Source organism: Pan paniscus, chromosome 9 (assembly GCF_029289425.2).
Source record: "Pan paniscus chromosome 9, NHGRI_mPanPan1-v2.0_pri, whole genome shotgun sequence".
NCBI lineage: Eukaryota > Metazoa > Chordata > Mammalia > Primates > Hominidae > Pan > Pan paniscus.
The window spans coordinates 126,248,501-126,273,388 of record NC_073258.2 but is presented as its reverse complement, the minus strand read 5'-3'; the positions used below and the strand labels follow the sequence as shown (position 1 = coordinate 126,273,388).

At 43.2% G+C, this 24,888-nt stretch overlaps 1 protein-coding gene and 1 pseudogene across 9 annotated transcripts; both read right to left on the bottom strand.

The window, feature by feature from the left end:
* Positions 1 to 71: 71 nt before the first annotated feature.
* On the bottom strand, positions 72 to 15,309 carry EI24 (EI24 autophagy associated transmembrane protein). 9 transcript variants are annotated; one of them, XM_063608853.1, is made up of 12 exons: positions 15,121 to 15,298; positions 12,125 to 12,236; positions 9,284 to 9,429; positions 8,754 to 8,882; positions 8,370 to 8,430; positions 7,119 to 7,185; positions 6,437 to 6,561; positions 5,642 to 5,761; positions 4,505 to 4,616; positions 2,311 to 2,385; positions 1,411 to 1,536; positions 72 to 1,211 (listed from the first exon to the last, which is right to left on the bottom strand). In XM_063608853.1, the coding sequence occupies exons 2-12, from the start codon at positions 12,164 to 12,166 to the stop codon at positions 1,171 to 1,173; spliced, it is 1,044 nt and encodes a 347-aa protein (XP_063464923.1). In that variant the 5' UTR covers positions 12,167 to 12,236; positions 15,121 to 15,298; the 3' UTR covers positions 72 to 1,170. The 9 variants fall into 9 exon arrangements, with proteins under 9 accessions (XP_063464923.1, XP_063464922.1, XP_003819964.1 ...); XM_063608852.1 differs by lacking the exon at positions 1,411 to 1,536 and adding an exon at positions 3,402 to 3,513 and having other exon boundaries at positions 15,121 to 15,279; XM_063608854.1 differs by lacking the exon at positions 72 to 1,211 and adding an exon at positions 3,402 to 3,513 and having other exon boundaries at positions 15,121 to 15,283.
* Positions 9,876 to 9,975, bottom strand: LOC112441234 (U6 spliceosomal RNA; annotated as a pseudogene).
* Positions 15,310 to 24,888: the final 9,579 nt, after the last annotated feature.

Below are 24,888 nucleotides of genomic sequence, written 5' to 3'. Positions count from 1 at the left end.
CCAAGACAAAGTCTTATATTCCATGAATACATTTCTCGAGATCATGATTTGCAAATTCAACCATTAGACACTTTGTGGGAAACCAGCTCACGTTTAATTGTGACATTTTAAAATTGTACAAGTATTTTGACATCTGCCCCCCACATTTAGTCTCTCAAAATGACAGGAAAACAACCAATAACAGGTTTAATACATTTACCCCTTCAGTTCCTATGTGCAGCACCCAATATTCCTTTGAAATATGAAACAGACCTGGCAGTGGCCAACAGTAAATTTCTGCCCGCTGCCTCCCACCACCAACGGAGTTGAAAAGTTCAGGTTTAGTGTTGTTGCAGTGGCACTTGTCCAGAATTGGTACCTCCCCATAGTTGGGGGACTTTAAATGTACCAGTGAAAATAGCTTTTTCCCCTTCAAGGGGAAGAAAGAAAATCACTCCTCAAAACCCAGCAGATCTGGCTGTGAGGTCTTTCCTCCTATCTCATCTCTTCAGGCTTTTTTTTTGCAGTGGAGCAAGAGAGACCAAAACCTAACCTGAGTTACAAGAAACAAGACAGTAATGGCTATAAAGGGAGTGACCAGGAGCAACTGGGACACTCCTTTACCTCCCATATCCAATGTATGTGTTTCACAGAAAAACAACAAAATTAACAAATTCACAAAATACAACAGCTAGAATTACAAAATCCATTCATCCAAGGGTGGTAGAAGGCAGGATGGAAAGGTGGAAGGGTAAATGGCACAGGGAGAAAAACAAAGTGTTCCAATCAGTCCAGGCACAGGGACTGGCAAATGCTAGAAAATAGCTGCAGAAAAACCTGTGGTCCTTTCAGACTCACGGTGATGTTAAAAATCCACACACTGGTGTCAGGGAACATTCTGCCTTACGTGCACCAGAGACAAAAATTTCAATTCCTCAGAGAGAAGGGAATATGCAGAGGGCCCTTGGCAGAGTGGGTCCTGCCTTCCCTGGCAGGGAGGAGGTGAACAGGGAAAAGAGCTGCCACAGCTTCTTCCAATCCCGCCCATCCCCTTTGGATGGCAGGCAACTCAGTGACCTGCAGCAGCCTTCAGTTTGGCAGGCGACGGATGCGGTGAAGGGAACTTCTCTGCAGAAGTAGAGCTGCTCAGGGCCGACTGCAGGTAGACTGTCTTATGGAAGAGTCTGTTGCTTAAGAAGACCACCAAGGAGAAGAGGCGCAACTGGAAGAGACTAAAAGGCAAGAAACCCAACTTGTTAGCTCCCCAGTTACTCAAAATTATTTCCGTTGTTTGACAACTTGACATTAAATTTAAAACTACACAGGGAAAGACAAGACAAATGAAACTTGATCAAGGAAATACAGATATTAGATACATGGATGGAACAGGCAACTAAAGAATACATTGGAGCCGGGCGTGGTGCCTCATACCTGTAATCCCAGCACTTTGGGAGGCTGAAGCAGGTGGATCACTTGAGAAAAAAATTAGCAGGGCATGGTAGCATGCGCCTGCAATCCCAGCTACCCAGGAGGCTGAGGCAGGAGAATCGCTTGAACCTGGTAGGCGGAGGTTGCAGTGAGCCGAGATCACGCCACTGCACTCCAGCTTGGGTGACAGAGCGAGACTCCGTCTCAAAAAAAAAAAAGAATGCATTGGGCCCTGCTGCTGCCATGAATGTAATGCAGTCACCAGCGTTGAAGTATTGTGGCTCTTACAGGAAATAGTTATATTTTAGATTAACTTTGATTTGAGAAGTACTTTTCTATGGCTGACTTCGGGGTACAGACTTCAAGCTATGTCTGAAGGTATCATATGCTGTCTGTGGTTGCAGGAAGAAGAGTTTCAAAAGAAAGTCAAATATTCCTCTTAAGATAAACAGTGAGCTGTGCTGTATAGCAAGAGCATACAAAAACCCAAAGCAGACCTAAGTCTCTAATACAAGTATCCACACTGACTTAACCAAAATTGATCAAAGATTAATTGAGCTTTTCTTTGAAGTAACAAAACTTTTAGAATGCTACTATTATTGCTAAAAACTCATTTTAAAGTATATTTTACTACTGTTATCAATAAACTCATGTGGCCAGGTCATACAGCCCTCTAATTGAATATGTATAATGGGATCGGTTTTGGAAATATATATATACTCATGTGCATATATGCATGGAGGAAAGTTTGGGTTATATCCCAGAAGTGTTTCTCTCTCATTAAACCTTATATTAAGATTTTCCTACAGTAAGAATTTTTTTTTTTAAAGCCTCACTGACATAACTGGTGTTACAGCCCCAACCCTTTACACAGCAAAAATTTCATCACTGGCTAATACTTACTACGCTTTGCCAGGGGTCTTTGCTTCATTGGCGCTGATAATGAATAAAGGAAAGAGGATAGAGAAAAGGCAGCCACTGTTTAAAAAAAAAAAAAAAAGAAATAATTAGTCACCTTCATAACAGACATGACTTTGAAGAAGATATTAGAAGCTCCAAGTTCTTTTGCTTCCAGTGTAAACATTATGGCTTGATGAAACCTCAATATTTCAAACATTTTTTTTTTTTGAGATGGAGTCGCGTTCTTGTTGCCCAGGCTGGAGTACAGTGGCAAGATCTCAACTCACTGCAACCTCTGCCTCCTGTGTTCAAGCGATTCTCCTGCCTCAGCCTCCCAAGTAGCTGGGATTACAGGTGTGTGCCACCACGCCTGGCTAATTTTTGTAGTTTCAGTAGAGATGGGATTTCACCATGTTGGCCAGGCTGGTCTCGAACTCCTGACCTCAGGTGATCTGCCCACCTCAGCCTCCCAAAGTGCTGGAATTACAGGCGTGAGCGGTGGCACCCAGCCCATCAAACACATCTTTCAAAAAGAACAGATTTTTCTAAGCACTGGGCATGTTTAACATTGCTGCAGGGCTGGGCATGGTAGCTCATGTCTATAATCTGAGCACTTTGGGAGGCCAAGGTGGGTAGATCACTCGATGTCAGGAGTTCAAGACCAGCCTGGCCAACATGGTGAAACCCCATCTCTACTAAAAACACAAAAATTAGCTAGGCGTGATGGTGGGCGCCTGTAATCCCAGCTACTTGGGAGGCTGAGGCAGGAGAATCAGTTAAACCCAGGAGGCGGAGGTTGCAGTGAGCTGAGATTACACCACTGCACTCTAGCCTGGGCGACAGAGTGAGACTCTGTCTCAACAAAAAAAAAAAAAAAAAGAATAATTGCTCCAGGAGGCAACATAGAAAAAGAATATGGGATATAGGGACATTCAGACTAGATCTTCATGCTAACAAATGTAGAAATACCCTGCAGGTCTCCTGATGGACAAATGATGATGTAGAATGCGAAACAGAATGAAGCAAACAAAAGGCACTGACTTCATGAATTTTTATTTTTACTAGTGTCCTTCAAATCCCTGTAGCCAAATTACCTGATAATATATGAGGACTGCATTGCTGTGAGAAAAGCCAAGGGCAAACCAAACCCAAAGTAGTAAGGCCAATTCCTTTCTATGTTAGACAACCGCTGGTGCATTTCAATTCCTAAAACAAGAAAGCCAATACAATTAGATATTATATTTCCTTTTAGTCAAGTGACTAAGTAACTATGGTAGACAAACCATGAGTTTTAGGTACAGATTTTATTATTATTATTATTATTTGAGATGGAGTCTTGCTTTGATGCCCAGGCGGGAGTGCAGTGGTGCAATCTCAGCTCACTGCAACCTCCACCTCCCGGTTTCAAGCGATTCTCCCACCTCAGCCTCCCAAGTAGCTGGGATTACAGGCGCCTGCCACCTCGCCCAGCTAATTTTTGTATTTTTAGTAGAGACAGGGTTTCACCATATGGCCAAGCTGGTCTTGAACTCCTGACCTCAGGCGATCCACCCACCTTGGCCTCCCAAAGTGTTGGGATTACAGGTGTGAGCCACCACACCCAGCCTAGGTACAGATTTAGAACAGAGCTACAGCATATAAATTAGAAGTGTACAAATCTGATATAAAGCATGCAAAGTTTCTTAGAATTCCATAATCGTAATTTCAAAGCTGACAGGCTAAGTGAATTAAGAATTTCAGCACCAGCATCCTTTGTCAGGATTAGTCTGGAACTAAGCAAGATAGCAAATCAAAAGGATGCCATCCTGTAAGTATCAGTTAACCTCTTTCAACCACGCACACCCTGGTAAATATCTGAAGGTCTTTCTAAAACACCCCCAAAAGGATCCAGATGCTGACATCAATTTGACTTCTCTAATTTAGAGCAACTCATGCTCATTTATGCCATCTTACAACCCAGTCAAGAGATATACCACGTTAAGCACCAAAAAGATAATGCCATACTACCACATCCCCCAGCCCCAAAGTTGAGAGTTAAACCCACTAAGCCGAAGGTAAGCTCCCTCTTGCCAATGAGGCTGCTTCCCTCAAAGGATTGTTTGCCAAAAGCCTGACTATGAGTAGTTTAAGAAGTCTGCTTAGCAGTAGCATTTCCAAACTGGGCCTCCATTTTCTGGATTTCTTTAGATGGACTTACCTTTATTGAACCAACGATATTCAAAGCAGTACAGTGAGTAGAGAAGGGACATATGCAGGAGACTAACCAGCTGACCGACAAGATGGATGGGAAAGAGACTCACAAACATTCCCTGAAGAACAAATAGGGAAAATCTTAATCCCAAAGCCTCGGAAACCTAGCACCATTCACCTGCCACTCTCCAATCACTGTCTGAGATAGCTTCCTAGCTGCTTCTCAAGTTTCTAAAAGGCCGAGTGCAGGGTGGGCACAGTGACTCATTCTTGTAATCCCAACAGTTTGGGAGGATGAGGTGGGAGGATCTCTTGAGGCCAGGAGTTAAAGACCAGACTGGGCAACATACTGAGACCCTGTCTCTACAACAAGATTTTTAAAATGAGCATGATGGCATGTGCCTGTAGTCCCAGCTACTCAGGAGGCTAAGGCAGGAGGATTGCTTGAGCCCAGAGTTTGAGGCTGCAGTGAGGTATGATTGTGCCACTGTACTCCAGCCTAGGTGGCAAAATAAGACCCTGTCTTTTATTTATTTATTTATTTTTGAGACAGTTTTGCTCTTGTCGCCCAGGCTGGAGTGCAATGGCGATCTCGGCTCACTACAATCTCTGCCTCCTGGGTTCAAGCGATTCTCCTGCCTCAGCTTCCCGAGTAGCTGGGATTACAAGCATGTTGCCACCACGCGCAGCTAATTTTTGTATTTTTAGTAGAGATGGGGTTTCACCATGTTGGCCAGGCTGGTCTCAAATGCCTGACCTTAGGTGATCCGCCCACCTCGGCCTCCCAAAGTGCTGGGATCACAGGCATGAACTACTGCGCCCAGCCGACCCTGTCTCTTTAAAAAAAAAAAAAAAAAAAATTAGGCATAACTATAAAAAGAAAAAAACAGTTTCCACCTGGCAGGACTGGAGAATAACCAGAGTAGCAGAAAAAAGCAGGTAAATTCATGTTTCTTATAATTTTATAATGTAATTTTAAAATTCTCATTTCCGTGGGAAAAAAAGATTTAAAAATCATTACCTCCCACCAGCATATATATAATATTCTGTATAAATATAATACTCTGTCTTTGTGAAGTTCTCTCTAGTGAAACAGTTTTTCTTTTTAATAAAGCTGCCCATATGCCCAGAAGGTCAGTCTCACCTGAATGAGGAAAAGAGCCTGCAGCAAAAGGTTGAAGAGCATGTCAGCAATTATTTTGCTGACACTAGGGAATGGGTGAGGCTTCCTCCCTGATACCTCAAATGCCAGGTCAGCTATATCCTGTAACAGAGAAAGTGTACCAAAACATGAATTAAATGGCCTTGATATACATCCCCAAAGCTAAGGCCACTGGTCTGCCACTAGAGCTGCCAGTTAAGAAAAGGCTTATTTAAAAATAAGCTGGGCACGATGGCATGTGCCTATAGTCCCAGCTACTCAGGAGGCTAAGGTAGGAGGATTGCTGCCTTATGCCGTGGCTCACGCCTATAATCCCAGCACTTTGGGAGGCTGAGGCAGGCAGATCAGCAGGTCAGGAGTTTGAGACAGCCTGGCCAACATGGTGAAACCCTGTCACTAATAAAAATACAAAAAAAATTAGCCAGGCATGGTGGCGCGTGCCTGTAGTCCCAGCTACTTGGAAGGCTGAAGCAGGAGAATTGCTTGAACCCGGGAGGCAAAGGTTGCAGTGCACTCCAGCCTGGGCGACAGAGTGAGACTGTCTCAAAAAAAAAAAAAAAAAGAAAAAGAAAAGGCACCAGACACCTGCCAATGAGATGCTGAGACAATAATTCCATTCTGTAAGAACACAAAGATCAGCTACTGGCTACCTGGCCAAGAAACATTAAGGCTGAAAAACAGGTCCCCCTACATGCCCACTAACTTCACAGGCTGAAACTTGTCACCTGTCAACCAATCATGCTGCGGGACCCAGGCTCCATTCTGCCCTGGACCTACCTGAAACCAAATGGCATTCACCACTTTGCTAAGCACAAACAAGGGGAGCACCCAAAGAGCACTGAAAATTGACGTGAGGAAGAATTCCAGCCACGACCAAACATCTCCATGTAGTGATGGGTCACCTAAGAAAGAGGAAACGAGTTACTAGAAATGGAGAAATGGAAATCCAGAAGACCAAATGCGGAACCCCCATCTCGTGACTATTCTCTGTCTCCTCCTGGATCTTTCTAGTTCTTGCCAGCACATCACTATACCTATCTCAAAGAGTCTAACTCATAATAGACACACCACATTCTGGCCACAATTCCAATTCAAAGAAACCATAGATATGTGCTGCTTGACACAAACCTGCTTACATGATAGTAACGAGATGCCACAGTGATTACCAGTACACTATTTGCAGGATACCATCTGGGTTTAAATCTCAGCTTTGCCTCTTACTAATGGTTTAACCTTGGTAACTTGCATTTCCTCATTCATAAAATGGATAGAATAACAGTACCCATTCTTAAAGGGCCTCTAGGAGAATAACGAAATATAAATTTTTAAAAAGAATAAAACAACAAAAAAGAAACAGCAAAAGCTCCTGGTACACAGGAAATGTTCAGTAAACTGAGGGAGACTGAAACATCATCTCCCACTCTGTCCCCAACAGACAAGGAGCAGGGTATACACTTACCAATAATTCGGGCTGTTACCGACTGAAGCACAGGAATAAAGACTCGATAAAACAAGAGGAGACTGAACTAAAGAAAAGAAGCAACAAGGCAAACATCAAAATCCAGTCTTTAAAACAGGAGCTTCAATTTTTAGTGTAATGATTTTATAGATGGGAGTGACTTTTATAAATCAGGAGGCCTAGGCCGGGCGCGGTGGCTCATGCGCGGTGGTTCACTTTGGGAGGCCGAGGCAGGCAGATCACTTGAGGTCAGGAGTTCGAGACCAGCCTGGCCAAGATGGTGAAACCCCGTCTCTACTAAAAATACAACAATTGGTCGGGTGTGGTGGTGCACGCCTGTAATCCCAGCTACTGGGAAGGCTGAGGCAGGAGAATCGCTTGAACCCAGGAGGCAGAGGTTGCAGTGAGCCAAGATCACGCCACTGCACTCCAGCCTGAGCAACAGAGCGAGACTCCATCTCAAATAAATAAATAAATAAAATAAATCAGGAGGCCTGAAAAAGCACCAAAACTGGATCTATTTCTATTTCCCAACACTCCAATTGAGAGATACAAACTTGATATTGCCTATAAAACAATGAAACTTTTGGGGGCATACAGGAACATTTCAAGTAGTATTCAGGCCAAAATACAGGCATGTACTAAGTACACGGGAATACATATTAATTAAATTTAAAGCTAACATCTGAAAATATCTGTGAATTGTTTAGATTAAGATGTGATGAATTACTCTAAATTCTAAGTCAAAGGAAATATTTATCCATTCTTCAAAGTACCCAAATTTCAGTTAAGCCTGCACTGGGATTCTCAGTAAATGGTAGGCAATCTTTTCTGCTATAGGTTTCAATGCAAATTAATTCTTGTTGATCACTATAAGCAGAAGCAGGGAGAACCTTGTTCTTGTCTAGCCGTATCTGCCCTTCCCGAGTCCCCATAGTTGCTGTTAGCATTTTAAAATGTCTAGACAGTGTCAAGAGAAACTGCTACCTCTAATACTTGTGAATGAGTCATTTTAGAAACAAAATTCAAGTGTATATTCAGGGCTAACTGTGACGTTTGCTTACATATAAGTGTGCTTTCCTGAGTGGGAATAAAATCTCTGCAGATGCACAGACTCCTGAGTTATATTCCTAAGTGTACATCAGCAGATGAAAACTATTTGTCTCAGTGTTTCAAGAAAACAGTTCATAGCTATCAACCCAGCAACAATCTGAAGATGCTTATAAGGCACCTGGAATTTAAAGAACTTACCCAGAACACTCCACCATTCCAAGCACAACACTGGAAAATTCTACTAACAATACGTGGCTCACTGGAAAAGATCACATGTATTTAGTTTATAAAGCATAAATTATTTCCTAATTGTCATTCAGTAGTTCATTTTATATCTTATCTTTTGTGGGTACTATATTATTTTTCAGTGCCTCATGTTCTCCCAATGTTCTAATGTCAGTCAATGAGAAAAGACTAAAAAAATGGTCAAGCGCAGTGGCTCACGGCTGTAATCCTAACACTTTGGGAGGCCGTGCTAGGCGATCAACTGAGGTCAGGAGTTCGAGACCAGCCTGGCCAACATGGCAAAACCCTGTCTCCACTAAAGAATATAAAAAATTAGCCAGGCGTGGTGGTGCGCACCTGTACTTCCAGCCAGCCGGGACGCTGAGGCAGAAGAATTGCTTGGACCTGGGAGGCAGAGGCTGCAGTAAGCCGAGATTGCACCACGGCAATCTCAGGTGACAGCTTGGTGACAGGGCAAGAATCCGTCTCAAAAAAAAAAAAAAAAAAAAAAATGTGTATATATATGGAACCAGCTTTTAAAAGAAAAATAATTTATTTTCTAAAGTCTGATGATGAAAAGATTAAGAGAAAGTGTGGGGCCAGGGTTCTTCTATTAATACATAAATCCACACAGGCTTCCCTAGAAGTATCTATCAAACCAAATAATATTTTGCGATTCTCTATTCAGCTTTCTGATTTAACACCATGACATTTTTAGCAAGGATTATCGTCAGACCCTAGTTTAAGTCAATGTTGTGGGGGGGAAATCACTTGCAACATTTTTCTGGGAAAAAGCACAAAAGAAATAAAATGGTACTGAAACATCAAGTCACTATGTAAGGTCTTCCCTCCCTTGGACATTTTGATATTAGGCATGCACTCCTTACCTCTCTTGCTTCCGCTCTATACTCTGGGCTCTTCTCTGTGCCAAGACACTACTTGCCCTTCTTCGACGCTGCTCCTCTCTCTTTTGCTGGATTCGAGCATCTAGCTTTGAGATGGTACAAATACCCCAGATGGAGTCTTTGATTCCCTATAGAAAAGGCTATCATTATTATTATTATTATTATTTGAGACAGGGTCTTGCTTTGTCACCCAGGCTACAGTGCAGTGACTCAATCATAGCTCACTGCAGCCTCCAACTCCTGGGTTCAAATGATCCTCCTGCCTCAGCCTCCCAAAGAGCTATGAATACAGATGTGCACCACCACACCTGGCTTTTAAATTTTTCTTCTGTAGCGATGGGGATCTCACCATGTTGATCAGGCTGGTTTCATACTCCTGTCCTCAAGCAATCCTCCTGCCTAAGCCTCCCAAAGGCTAAGAATTCACTCATGCATCCATCTCCCACCCACGTACTGAGTATCTTCAATAAGCTATATATTGTCATATAGAAATGCTCAAGAAGCTTATAGCTTAGTAGGAAAAGCACACAAGTAAACCAAAAAATTACATTAAAGGTTTTTTTAAAAAAAGTTTTTAAATATGAAACATTTCATGAATTTGTGTGTCATGCACAGGAGCCATGGTAATCTCTGTATTGTTCCAATTTTAGTACAGGTGCTGCAGAAGCAAGCACACATAGTTTAATAAGTGCCACAACAGATGTATGGCCCAAGTAGAGTGTTAGCACTGGGGCATTCAACTTCATGAGAAGGCAGAAAAAGTTATTCTGGAAGCAATGGCCAAGCTGGATTTAAGAATGGATAGCATTCTCGCCTACTGTTATCAGACAAAACGAATTTTAGAAATAATAGCTGGAATACAGAGAAATGGGCAAGTTGATGTATTATCTGTTAACAGGAACATAAATTGGCATGGTGTGCCTTTGATCTTTTTTTGTCTGAGTAATTTTTACTCTTAATTTTGCTTTTAACTCAGGAAACTCCAACTATCTAAGATAGTTAAGTTCAAATGGCTGAGGGCCTAGTACATGCTAGGATGATAGGATCCCCACCTCTAAGACATCTACAGTCCAGTGGGGCAGACAAACATGTAAATAGCACACTGTAGAACCAACACAGGGTTGAATTTTTTTTTTTTTTTAAACAGAGTCTTGCTCTGTCACCCAGGCTGGAGTGCAGTGGCATGATCTCGGCTCATTGCAACCTCTACCTCCCAGGTTCAAACGATTCTCCTGCCTCAGCCTCCTGAGTAGGTGGGATTATAGGCATGTGCACCATGCCTGGCTAAATTTTTTTTGTATTTTTAGTAGAGAGGGGGTTTTGCTGTGTTAGCCAGGCTGGGAGGGTTGAAATTTTACAGCACGTGAATGGCAAGACAACAAGGTAAAGATGTTAAAAGTAGATCATATGCTGCTGGGCACGGTGGCTCATGCCTGTAATCCTAGCACTTTGGGAGGCTAAGGTGGGCAGATCACCTGAGGTCAGGAGTTCAAGACCAGCCTGGCCAACATGGTGAAACCCGGTCTCTACTAAAAATATAAAAATTAGCCAGGCGTGGTGGTGTGTGCTTGTAATCCCAGCTACCTGGGAGGTTGAGGCAGGAGAATCACTGGAACCCAAGAAGTGGAGGTTGCAGTGAGCCGAGATTGCACCACTGCCCTCCAGCCTGGGCGACACAGTGAGACTCTGTCAAAAAAAAAAAAAAAAAAAGTAGATCATATGCATAGTCTTTTTAGACCTTCTAAGATACTCTTTCAATCCTCCCTCTTTTACTCAAAAGTAATAACCTTTTTACTTTCTTGCCCTGCTAGAGTGCACTGGTACCATCATAGTTCACTACTGCTTCATACTCCCGGACTCAAGCAATCCTCCCTCCTTGGTCTCCCAAAGTGCTGAGATTACAGCTGTGAGCCACCTCCCCTGGCCATAAAGGTAACCTTTTAAACTCTTCCACTAAAGAAAGAACCTCCCCACTCCAAGAATTGGCCTCTTTTATGCTAGTGGAAATATAAGAGGGGGTTTCAAGTGAGACATTATTAGGCTTCAGACATACATTAAAAGTAGCAGACTTTTGTGCTATTGGTAATTTGGATGACTGGGTCCTAACCAGATCTTTATAGGGCATTTTCCTAGAGTATCCTCCTCACGTGCACAGCTTGTAGAATGGGGAGAAAAAAGGTTCTGGCAGGTGCAGTGGCTCACGCCTATAATCCCAGCACTTTGGGAGGACAAGGCGGGTGGATCACTTGAGCCCAGGAGTTTGAGACCAGCCTGGGCAACATGCCAAAACTTCGTCTCTACTTTTAACAGAAAAATTTTTAAATAAATGAAAAATTGGGGAAAAAAAAAGATAGGTTCTCTAATTTAAATCTGAATTAATTAGTTTAGGTGATAGTACTGAACCAATGTTCATTTCTTAGTTGACAAATATACCACGGTTATATGTTAACATTAAGGGAAGCTGATGAAGGACATACAGGAACTCTCTGTACTACCTTATAACTTTTCTGTAAATCTAAACACATTCCAAAATAAAAAGTTAAAAAAAAAAAAAAAAAAAAGCTCTGAAGCCAAGATGATTAGGGTCCCAATACTGGAGACATCCACTGAAGAGGTCTTCCAAGCACCTGCAAGACTGTCTGCAAGATGTAGAACAATACCTATCTCTTGAGTAGTGTGGTCTAGAATAACAATCTGTATGTAAAGAACCCAAGAAATATGATAAAAGTTCCAAAAACCCTAAAGGATTTCCTAGATGGTTCCTTCAGCAAAAAAAAAAAAAAAAGGCCGAGAGATGAATTCCTATAAACAAGATGTACTCACTCTGGCAAGGTCCTGGAGAAAGGTTTTGACACTGTCAGCCATCTCTTCACCACCAAACTATCAACTACACACAGGAGAGAGAAGTGTCCCCAAATCTCTCATCATGAAGGATCTGGAAACAGATGGAACATAATGGAGGCAAATATTTATTTTAAAGATAAGTTACTTCATGCACATTTCCACATGATGACCTCACATACTTGTAGCTCTAATAAGATAGCAGTAGATTCTAGCACTAATAGAGTGAATCAAGTGAAGCTATTCCTGTACAGCTGAAACCTAAAATCCCTATTTTTTTCCGAAAACACTCACCACCCTTTCATTTTTACAAGGGGTTTTACATTTTACACCCTCTCATTTTTACATTTTACATTTTTACAATGTGCTCTTGACCAGTAACCTCCTCTGAGCCTCAATGCCCCTAACTATACCTCCTACACATTCTAAGCACTTTTGAGGGTTTGGAGATGGAAGATAATTACATTTCAATATCTTCTTAAGCAATTTTTATGTTTGCTGGATACCTTCAAATACTTGAATGAAAATACAAGAGCAAGATAAAAGTTCTTACAAAAATTACTAAATACATGCTTCAGTCATACAGAGCCCTCGGGCACAGTAAAGTTTAAGGTATGACATGAAATTGCGTACCAAAACCTCCAAATAGGTCTTTTTTATTTTATTTTATTTTTTGAGACAGAGTCTCGCTCTTGTTGCCCAGGCTGGAGTGCAACACTGGGCTCGGCTCACTGCAACCTCCACCTCCCAGGTTCAAGTGATTCTCTTGCCTCAGCCTCCCGAGTAGCTGAGATTACAGGAACCCGCCACCACGCCCAGCTAATTTTGTGTATTTTTAGTAGAGATGGGGTTTCGCCATGTTGGCCAGGCTGATCTCAAACTCCTGATCTCAGGTGATCCATCCATCTCAGCCTCCCAAAGTGCTAGGATTACAGGCATGAGCCACCACGCCCGGCTGGTCTTTTCTGTTTTCTAACTTTAAATATATACAGATACAATTTTAATAAACATGCAATAAATAGTGGATTTTAAACTAGGCCTCAAAAAAGTTCATATGTATAAACAGTCTTTAAAACAGTAAGGCTTTCCCATTTTATTTCTCAGGTGAATGGGATATCTAGTTTCAAAAATTAAGAACTTGAGAGTTCATGTGAGAAATACCTGTAATTAATATACTATTCTCTCATTTAATCTGTGGTGACTTCTAAGATGAATAGAAAACCCACTTTCAGGCATTTTTTAAGAACCTGATATTCTAAAGTTCTCAACACTCACTCAATCAAGTTGTAGTATTCTCAGTTTAAGAGGTATGACCATAATACAAAGACAGAATTTCACAAGCAGCTTGTACAAACCTTAAATTTCAAAATATAAGCACACTTTCCCCGACCTTTAACCACTTCACCAAACTGCTCCTCATTGACCCAACTGGACTAATGCCATTCAGAACTGGAAGAGCAGGGGATATGGCAGTAGGAAGGCAATTTGCCCAACATTGTATATACCCTCTGCTCCTTAGGTCAAATCCTACACAGATAGGCTCACTTTGGATAGAAGTCTCTAGGGTAAGAAACTTCTGTTAATACTCCCACTGTTTCCTCCTGAAAACAAACACCTCAGAGTTCCAGTCGCGTAGGTACAGCCATACAGACATGTTCTCAGGGTTGAGGTGAGGGCAGCTGAGCTAGATAACTAGCAAAGGCTCAGTGATATGCACGACACTAGTTTGTAAAGACTCACAGATCCACTCCTGTAACCTGCCACTGGCTCATCTATAAATTAAGGGTACTAAACTTCTTCATAGGTTTCTTGCATCTAATAGGGCACAACAGCATGAAAAAAACTTAAAATTCTATATAAACACAACCCCACCAAAGTGAGCCAGCTTGGAGGTTTAAGGAAGCCCATTACTTGGCCTGGATTTCTCACAGGGAACTGACAGGGAACCTGAAACATTCTGTCTCAGTCCACAACAGCTGTGTCATTTGATCCCTGGCCAGCTAACACCTGGTTTCTGCATGTACCAAGTGGCAGGACACCTCCTAAGAGTGACCTATGAAGGATAAATCACTTCACTTTTATACTTAGATCCTAACATCCTTCCTACAGGAATATTTGGTGAATTACCCAGTCTGACAAATAGCTGAGGCATGGGGAAAAATAACCTGCCACAATTTGAGAACACACACACAGACTGAATGACACAGGGGGAATCCTACAGCTGAGCTAGACAGATGAAGATGCATCTGGTTCATTTAACAGGTGAGAGAACCCAGTCTCAGAAGTTAAATGACTTGCCCAGACTGACAGCAAATGAATGGCAGCTACAGTGAACCTCAGAACCCGGTGTTCTAACGTTACCTCGGTCGATACTTGTTTTTACTTAAGCTTTGCAATGAAGATTTTTGTTTTAACACGAGCATCCCATGGACAAATAACCTCTCAAACCTGGAAATACAAATGCCATTAAATTCCCAACAGTCATTAGAAGCTAATAAGCATCTGCTGAGAGACACTTTTATTTCTAAGTCACTAAACCCAAGTCTCGGCAAACAGGAAGCTGTCGTAGCCCACTCCAGGTACAGGGAAGGTAAACATCTTCACTTCCCACGGGGCTCCACGGGCTGCCTCTGAGTCCACGGGTCCATTCAGGCCCATCTCCCCACAGCTCCTAGGCAATTCGGCAGAAAACTGGTCTCCCTAGGCACAACTGTGCACGAGGTACGGATCACGCGAGGTGCGGATCACGCACGCTCCGGGTCACACAGGGAGCTAAAGATAGCTGCGCCGCACCTGGGGCAGCCTCGCCCGGGGATGTGCCCGGCCCCGTCCCGCTCCCTCCGGCCCCTTCCCATAAGGGGTCCTCGCCGGTAGCCCCACCAACCCACGCTCGGGCCCTGCCTGCCCTCCCGGTCCCTGCCACTCAGAATGGGCGGCGCGGCGGCCCCGAGGCCTGGCTCGGCTGAGCCCGCACCTACCCGCAGTTCCGCCGCCGCGGCTCCGGCCCTGCCCCTAGCCCACCGCGGGCCAGCTCCGCCGGGGCGCTTCCAGGGCCGGGGCCGCTGCGCCCGCACTGGGCATGCCCGGGCCGCACGGGGCCGCTGGGAAGTCGGGCGAGCGCGAAGAACCAGCCGGCACCACGAGGCGGGGCCCAGAGCCGAAGGGGTGGGCCGCGCGGAGCGACGGAGACTGGGAAATGTAGTCAGTCCGGGGTCCCGCCTCGCGCTGCGTGCGGGATCGCCCGGCTCCCAACTCCGCCTGGCGGCGGAGAGGACCCCTCACCCCTCCACGTCGCCTCCTCCGCGTCGCCTCCTCCCCGTCGCCTCCTCCCCGATCCCGTTCTCACAGATCTCTCCTCCTGTTCTTTGCCCTCTCCCATTGACTCCACAACGCTGCTTGCGTTTCTAAAATCCTGTGAAATTAGTAACAGGATGCCTTTAATCCCAGCACTTTGGGAGGCCAAGGCAGGCAGATCACGAGGTCAGGAGTTCAAGACCAGCCTGGCCAACATAGCGAAACCCCATCTCTACTAAAATAACAAAAATTAGCCAGGTGTGGTGGTACATGCCTGTGGTCCCAGCTACTCAGGAGGCTGAGGCAGGAGAATTACTTGAACTCAGGAGATGAAGGTTGCAGTGAGCCGAGATCACACCACTGCACTCCTGCCTGGGCGACTGAGCAAGACTCAGTCTCAAAATAATAATGATAATAATAATAATAATAAATTTAAAAAATGAAATAAAATAAGTGGCTGGGCACGGTGGCTCATGCGTGTAACCTCAGCACTTTGGGAAGCTGAGGCGGGCAGATCACTTGAGGCCACCCTGGCCAAGATGGTGAAATCCCGTCTCTACTAAAAATACAAAAAATTAGCTGGGCATGGTGGCACACGCCTGTGGTCCCAGCTACTTGGTCGGCTAAGGAATGAGAATAACTTCAATTCAGGAGGCAGAGGTTACGGTGAGCCGAGATCGCACTACTGCACTTCAGCCTGGGTGACACAGCTAGACTGTCTCGAAAAATAAAATAAAATAAAACAAAACAAAACAATATAAAATAGAATAGAATAAGGAATCCAACTACTAAAGCTTAGAAATCTTGTTACAAAGAGACCTAAGTGGTTTAATGACAAACTGATTATTGTGCTATTAATTATAATAATAGCTCTTCCTCCAAGCTCTATTCTTTCTCAAGAGTGTCAATTAAGAAAAGATTTTAGAAAGAATTTAGTAGGTATGAGTTTATTCTGGCTTACTTCATGGGAGGAAATCTTTTTTTTTTTTTTTTTTTTTTTGAGACGGAGTCTGTCTTTGTCGCCCAGGCTGGAGTGCAGTGGCGCGATCTCGGCTCACTGCAAGCTCCGCCCCCTGGGTTCACGCCATTCTCCTGCCTCAGCCTCCTGAGTAGCTGGGACTACAGGCACCTGCCACCAAGCATGGCTAATTTTTTTGTATTTTTAGTAGAGACGGGGTTTCACCGTGTTAGCCAGGATGGTCTCGATCTCCTGACCTCGCGGTCCGCCCACCTACAGCCTCCCAAAGTGCTGGGATTACAGGCGTGAGCCACTGCGCCTGGCCGGGAGGAAATCTTTTAAATCTCAACATGTATAACCACATTTAAAATAAAAACCAATAATAATTAATACCTTGCATTTTTAAAGAGCTCTCACATGCTTAGGTATGATTAGATGCTATTTGTGGACAAGTAGAGGATATTATTTTCCAAATTTCACAAATGAGGAAGTTTGTGGCAGAGCACTTTGAGAAGACGTGACCTCCAGTTAAGCTATGAACCTTAGTTTCTTTTTTTTTTTTTTTTTTTTTTTTTGAGACAGAGTCTCTCTATCTTGGCTCACTGCAAGCTCCACCTCCCGGGTTCACACCATTCTCCTGTCTCAGCCTCCCAAGTAGCTGGGACTACAGGTGCCCGCCACCACGCCCAGCTAATTTTTTGTATTTTTAGTAGAGACGGGGTTTCACCATGTTAGCCAGGATGGTCTCGATCTTCTGACCTCGTGATCCACCCACCTTGGCCTCCCAAAGTGCTGGGATTACAGGTGTGAGCCAGCACGCCTGGCCCAAACCTTAGTTTCTTTAACACAGGCTGCTGAAATAAATGGTATATATATGAAGGTGTTTTTTAACTGTATGGATATATGATTTAGTGAAATGATAACAATACTAGATCTAGTGATAGCGACAGGAGATAGCCAAATGCCTAGGCAGTTAGTGGCGGGTCCCCATTGAAACCCCACCTCCAAGCCAAAAACAGTTTAAAGCTGGAAAGCCAAGCTACAGGTTAAGTCCTCAGACCAGATTGAGAACTTGTCTTCCTGTCTTGCATGTTTTCCTCTGATTGATCCCCACCCTTCACCTATTTTACATATACCTACCCTTTCCTGATTGGTTTTCTACACTGTTGTGCCCACCTTTGAGTGGTGTCTTTGCTTTAACCTTTCTTGCATAGCCACAAACCAATCTGCACATACTCCCCATCCTGTGCCTATAAAGACCCCTGACTTAGTCAGTAGAGTGGGAGACGGCCTGACTTTGAGGAAGACGACCTGCCCTTCCTGTCCCTTCTCCAGCTCCCCTCACTGCTGAGACTCGTTTTCATCACTCAAAAAAATTCTCTGCCCTCAACATCCTTCTTTTTTTTTTTTTTTTTTGAGACAGAGTCTTGCTCTGTCACCCAGGCTGGAGTGCAATGGTGCAATCTCAGCTCACTGCAACCTATGCCTCCTGGGTTCAAGCAATTCTCCTGCCTCAGCCTCCTAAGTAGCTGGGATTATAGGCACCTGCCACCACGCCCAGCTAAGTTTTTGTATTTTTAGTAGAGATGGGGTTTCACCATGTTGGGCAGGCTGATCTCAAACTCCTGACCTCAGGTGATCCACCCACCTCAGGCTCTCAAAGTGTTGAGATTACTGGCGTGAGCCACCGCACCTGGCCCGCCATCCTTCAATCCTGCATGTGACCTCATTCTTCTTGGACACTGGACAAGAGCTTGGGACCCACCAAGTACAGGTACCCAGAAAGGCTGTCACACTGGTCCTTTGCCCCCACCAGTGGAAGGCAGCTGCCCCACGTGACAAGGCAAAGGGCCAACTGAGCTACTAACACACTGCTGTTTGTGGATGATGAAACTAAAGGAGCACTGTAACACCCGCTCTGAGGCTTCAGGGTCATGGGCACCTTCACCTGGGCACTGCAGTGTTCCTCTTGAGGCGACATGCCTGGTCTGGCCACAGGCCCCACACAGAGCTTGCTCCTGTGCCAGTGCCCAGAGTGGCTGGCTGGATCTTGAACTTGCTCGCTCATGTGCTCCCTCCCGCAAGTGGTTGAGTGTGGTGGGCCTGGTAGACAAGGCGCCCCCTTCCATGAGTTTGTCAAAGGGGCCAAGAAAAATCCTGCATCATTAGGGGCCAGATCTCCTAGCTTCCAGCCTTGGAATCTTCTGGGAGAGAGAGATACTATGATTTATTAAGCATCTACTATACCAAGCCTTTTATATTTATTATTTCAACAACAATTTAAGTGTTGTAATGAAAAATTATCACTATTTTTTTTTGTTTTTGAGACAGGGTCTCACTCTGACACTCAGGCTGGAGTACAGTGGCATGATCATGGCTCACTGAAGCCTTGACCTCCTGGGCCTAAGCAATCCTCTTGCCTCAGCCTCCTGAGTAGCTGTTGTAGCTGATTTTTAAAAAAATTCCATGCCGTCCTATTAAGAAAAAAAACTCCAACCAGGTTTGTCTAACGCCTGATTCCACACCCTTTCCTCTACCATATTTGTGTTCCATTATGGATCACAAAAGTCTTCTCATTTAAATTTAGGTTGTGTATTGTCATTATTAAAGTAGTGTTCCTCTTTGTTTTGCCTGTGGTTGCTAAAAGAAAAAAAGAGAGAGAGAAAGAAAATAATGAAAGTGTTGGCCATTATGGTGGCTCATGCCTGTAATCCCAGCACTTTGGGAGGCAGAGGCGGGTGGATCACCTGAGGTCAGAAGTTTGAGACCAGCCTGAACAACATGGTGAAACCCTGTCTCTTCTAAAAATACAAAAATTAGTCTGGTGTGGTTGTGCACACCTGTAGTCCCAGCTACTCAGGAGGCTGATGCAGGAGAATCACTTGAACCTGGGAGGTGGAGGTTGCAGTGAGCTGAGATTGTGCCACTGCACTCCAGCCTGGGCACTAGAGCGAGACTCTGTCTCAAAAAAAAAAAAAAAAAAAAAAAACTGCCATTCCTCATGGGTCTTACAGATGCAACTCCCTGCTGGGAACTCAAGCCCTTTTTTTTTGCCAGGAAAGGTAAAATCATCTGGGGGTAGAACCAAAAAATGTACAGGTTAATAGAATTATGAAATTTAAGATGTTTAAACAGGGTTTATGTAACATAGTTGTAATCTCTTTACCTAAATATCTTATGAAAATGGGTATTGTATCTAGCTGGAGGATGCTTCCCCTATCTAGTACTATAAAACCAAAGACATGTAAAGCTGCTCTTTTGAAAAGTGTTAGTTGGACCTGTTAATGGGAAATAGTAAAATCACCTGAGCCCACAAAGTATCAGGTAGAAGCTAGAGTACTAGTTGGGACAAATCATCCCCTTCATAGCCCTTTGTGGAGTGTTTATTGGGGATAATGGCAAAAAACAAAACAAAACAAAAAACTCTTATAAGTACTTCCCAATGACAACTACCGGACTAGAGAATTTCCACTTGAGGTGCATTTACTGCCTTGCTATGAAATGTTAACTGAAGCTACCCCTATGCTAACTGAAATAATGATGCCCAAAAGAGTTCCATGATAAAATAAAATCTTGCCACCTGGGGATACAAGGAGGAGATACTCATAAGCAGGGAGCCGCTTTCTCCCTAGGACTGATTCTAACTATGTATGTGAGGAGCTGCTATATTCTGCAGTGCCTGATAGACAGCTTTCATGAGCTGTTTGGCTTACGAAGGGCATTTCCAAGGTAAACAAACGTCTTGTTTGAAACTCCTGACCTCAAGTGATCTGACCGCCTTGTCCTCCTAAAGTGCTGGGATTACAGGCCTGAGCCACCACACCTGGCCAGGAACAGCAAATTTGATAAGGCTTCTCAAACAGTCCTATGATTTTGCAAGAGGGAAACTTATGTAAAAGGGGACCTCTTAACCCCCAAATTTCCCATGACCTGGGTATAGGCATCTTCAGTGGGAGGATATCCCAGTTATCATAAAGCCAGTCATTGCTCTCATATGAAGCATATTATTCAATAACTGCTTCATCTGGGGTGCTTCACTTGGTATTTTACAGGGAGAGCTGGGTAGTCCGCTTCACAGGGCAAACAGACCTTACAGTGGCATTTATCTGGTCTGCTAGATGATCATTCTTTCAGGAATAACCTCCTGTGCATTTAGATTACATATACTTATCAGTGATTGTTCAATAGTGAGCTGTGGGCTCTGCATTAACCCAAACAAGCTCTTCAATTCTGTAGCATTTAAAATTAAGGATTTTGTCCATAAATTGTTTATTTTTACAATCCACTATAGTAAAGATTTTTTAAGAAGCTGATGATACCAATCTACAAAATGGAACCATTCCTTTACGTTATACCCTCTGGGTTTGTTTTGTTTTTTGTTTTGAGATGGAGTCTTGCTCTGTCGCCCAGGCTGGAGTGCAGTGGCATGATCTTGGCTCACTGCAACCTCCACCTCCCAGGTTCAAGCGAGTCTCCTGCCTCAGCCTCCCAAGTAGCTGGGTCTACAGGCGCCCACCACCACACCCAGCTAATTTTTCTATTTTTAGTAGAGACGAGGTTTCACCATAATGGCCAGGCTAGTCTTGAATTCCTGACCTGGTGATCCGCCCACCTCGGCCTCCCAAAGTGCTGGGATTACAGATGTGAGCCACCGTGCCCAGCCTATCCTCTGGTTTTGACTTGGTTTTGCCTTTCACCCACATCAACTATCTTCTTGGAAGCCACAGGTCTTAGAGATAAACTTATTTCCCTGTCTTAATTTTTTTTTTTTTTTTTTTTGAGACAGAGTCTCGCTCTTTCGCCCAGGCTGGAGTGCAGTGGTGCAATCTCGGCTCACTGCAACCTCTGCCTCCCAGGTTCAAGCGATTCTCCTGCCTCAGCCTCCCAAGTAGCTGGGACTACAGGCATGTGCCACCAGGCCCGGCTAATTTTTTGTATTTTTAGTAGAGACGGGGTTTCACCGTGTTAGCCAGGATGATCTCGATCTCCTGACCTTGTGATCCGCCCGCCTCAGCCTCCCAAAGTGCTGGGATTACAGGCGTGAGCCACCGCGCCCGGACCTTAATTGTTTTTTTAACCATTACTTTTACTTGTATACTTTTTCCTTCAGCTTAAAGTGACTCTTCAATTGTTTCTTAACTAGAAAGAAACACGCTTTTTGTTTTTTGCAAAATCCTTATCTTTGTGTTTTATAAAGTTCGCCAAAAACATTTTTTATGCTCCATTTTAATTTAGTAACCCAAATTTCCTATGGAAAAAAAAATCGAGGTTTTAACATAATATGACTTAAACATTTTAAATTACTGGAGACAGTTTTGAGGTTAAATTTAACAAATTAATTTTACCAAAGATTACCAAGATCATGTGAATTAAAAGTGTCTGAGCTAATGTTTACTAATCCGATAAGCATTTCTTTTCTTTTAAGTCAATTGATTAGCTCTTTTATATAGTTTGGTAGTGATAAAAGAAAAACTTTAGCAGAAATAAATTTAAAGGAGTTTAATTGAGCAAGGAATGATTTGTGAATCGGGCAGCCTCCTGAGCCAGAGTAGGCTCTGAGACTTCAGTGCAGCCACATGGTGGAAGAAGATTTATGGACAGAAAAAGGAAAGTGACATACAAAAAACGAAAGTGAGGTACAGACAGCTGGATTGGTTACAGGTTGGAGTTTGCCTTATTTGAACACAGTTCAAAAAATTGGCTACATTTCATTGGCCAAAACCTTGTGATTGGCACAAGTGTAGGCTACGGTCTGTTTATACCTCCACTTGTTATAGTTCACGATGTACAGAGAAACCTTTAGGTTCAACTTAAAATATATAAGGAGGCAGCTTTAGGCTAAACTTTTTTTTCTTCTTGTCCTACTTTAGTATGCATAGGCTAATCTTGATTTAACAATTCTCCACTTTTGGTCATCTTCTCAATTTTGAGAGATTGACCAAAACTTTAGTCATTGATGTCACTAATACCATCATAAGTGTACTTATTTGGTCTTGAAACCCACTGGGAAATAGTAGAACAGCAGGTTTTGTAAAGTAACAAAGACTGAGTAGAGGGTACCTCCTTAACAAAGACTGAGTAGAGGGTACCTCCTTATGCCTGAACATCCTGTTTATAGGAGAAAAATAAAACCTGGTCTGCTCTAGAACCTATGTGTTTTCTTAAAGTCTTAGTTTGATTATGTCACATTTAGCATAAGTAACTCCATTTTGGTTTGGTCTGGTCCACTGGGGCCTAGTTCATGAGCTCAGTCCAAAACAATGGCCTCCCATAATGTTGTTTTAAAATTCCCCCCTTTCAGTCAGGTTCTTACTTAGGTGAGGGTGTGACCAAAACTTAGGGCCTTAGCACCACTCTCAGTTACCATCATTTTGGGTTTCCGGTCTCAGCATATCACTTATAGGTTACAGTGTCCTTATGGTCAGACATTTCTTTCAGCTCTTGAAATTGTAGTTGAAGAGAGACCATTTGACATTCTAGAGATGGCTGCATGCAAACACTTAAAATCTTTGAGAGAATACAGCACACCAGAGAGACTACTATTATGACTATCAGGAGGCTAACACCAAGAGTGTGGAGTATGCTCCTTACCAAGGGTCTCCATAAACCAAACCACGTAAAACTAAATAGATCAAAGAATGAGTTAGATAAAGAGTCTACTCACGTAACTAAGCAGTCTCTTAATTAATCTCCTGCAACTGAATCTCTATAATGTACATTTGAGGTATTTCTCCATAGACCACAAGTGCCAGCAGGTGCACAGATACTTCTGTTTAGCCAGTAAGTAATCTAGAGCAATACTATTATTTAGCATAACTTTCACAAGAGAATTTAAAGTCTGTTGCATAACCATGGCCTTTACAGCAGAATCTGCTATAGAGCCTATCATGAGGGATACATTTCTAATCATTGCCTCTTTTACTCCAAACCGTCGAAAAAAGGACCTAACAAATGATGTCCTTCTAGAAGAGTGAAGGCCTCCTGGCAATATTCTCTTTAACCCATGATGTGGGTTAAGAGGAGTGAACCAATGTTCTGTTTCTGGCTGACTGTGAGGCAATGTATGTATCATTAAAGTTTCTCAACCTATGTTGGGCCTTCATCTTTCATCTATCAAAATGTAAGGTTATCTGTGTATAAAGCTGGCTACAAAATCCCTGACAAATAAAAGTATACCCCATAAGTGCACAGAACAGACCCCCTTTTCACCTCTATTGTCTATAGAGGCATAAGCAAAGGGAAAAATATTCAAAGATAAATATTCTACTATCTCATGATAGTAGAGAAGTCTTGATTCATGATCTTGGGAAAAGCTGTCCACATCAAGGATGCCATTTTCTTAGAAGAAACTTCCCAGGTTAGCTTTTCCTTAAGAGTTCCAATGGGTGTACAGTTCCAAGAGTGTAGAGGGACCCTTCTTGGTTGTGAGATTGTGAACCCAAAGTTCAAGGTCCCAAAGTTTTGCTACAGTGTAGATGGCAAGGGCAGTGTTTTTCTGATGTTCTCAGAAGATCCAGTCTTCAGGTTCTAGATTATGAAGGGGTTGATTGTACTCAGTCAGTGAACCATAAAACGCTTTCTTTACCTTGTCAAAATACACTATGGCATAATAATCTACTATCATAACATTAGCTCTCTTGCATAGGAAAGCTTTTATACAACTAGAAAACGTGAATTGAAAATGACAATTGGCCAGGTGTGATGGCTCACACCTGTAATCCCAGCAATTTGGGAGGCCAAGGTGGGTGGATCACTTGATGTCAGGAGTTCGAGGCCAGCCTGGCCAACATGGTGATGGTGAAGATGGTGAAACCCCATCTTTACCAAAAATACAAAAATTAGCTGGGCGTGATGGCAGGCACCTGTAATCCCAGCTACTTAGGAGGTTCGGGCAGGAGAATTGCTTGAATCCAGGAGGCAGAGGTTGCAGTGAGCTGAGATCATGCCACTGAAATCCAGCCTGGATGACAGAGTAAGACTGTCTCAAGGTAAAAAGAAGATAATTGGATGAAATCCCTCTATAAATGTTTAAGTGGCCCGTTAGATAGCAAAATGTACCTATAGCTTTGATCGTCTTTCCAGGAATATGGCTTTGACAAATGAAACATTAGTCATAAACTATTTTAGCAATTTAGAAGTCACCACACCAATATATATTTAATTTGGATCATTTTATCTTTTCCGTGATGAGTCATGGAATGCAGAACTTTTAATAACAAGAGCTTTAAGGACTCAGGAAAGACAAGGCAGCCATCCCGGTTTTCCATGAGTCCATGCTTAACATTGAACATATGTCTTCCTGAATACCAGTTGTTTCTCCAATTTAGGAGCATAGCACTAATAACTGATGGGTTATCATAAGTAATTTGACTTAGACCATGGAGTTCATTGTGTATCTACACAATTTTAGTATTGGCTGATTTAGCATGAAAATCTGGCAAAGTATTTTCTTGGTATTCAATTAATTTTTGTTCTACTTTGGTTAGCAGTTTTA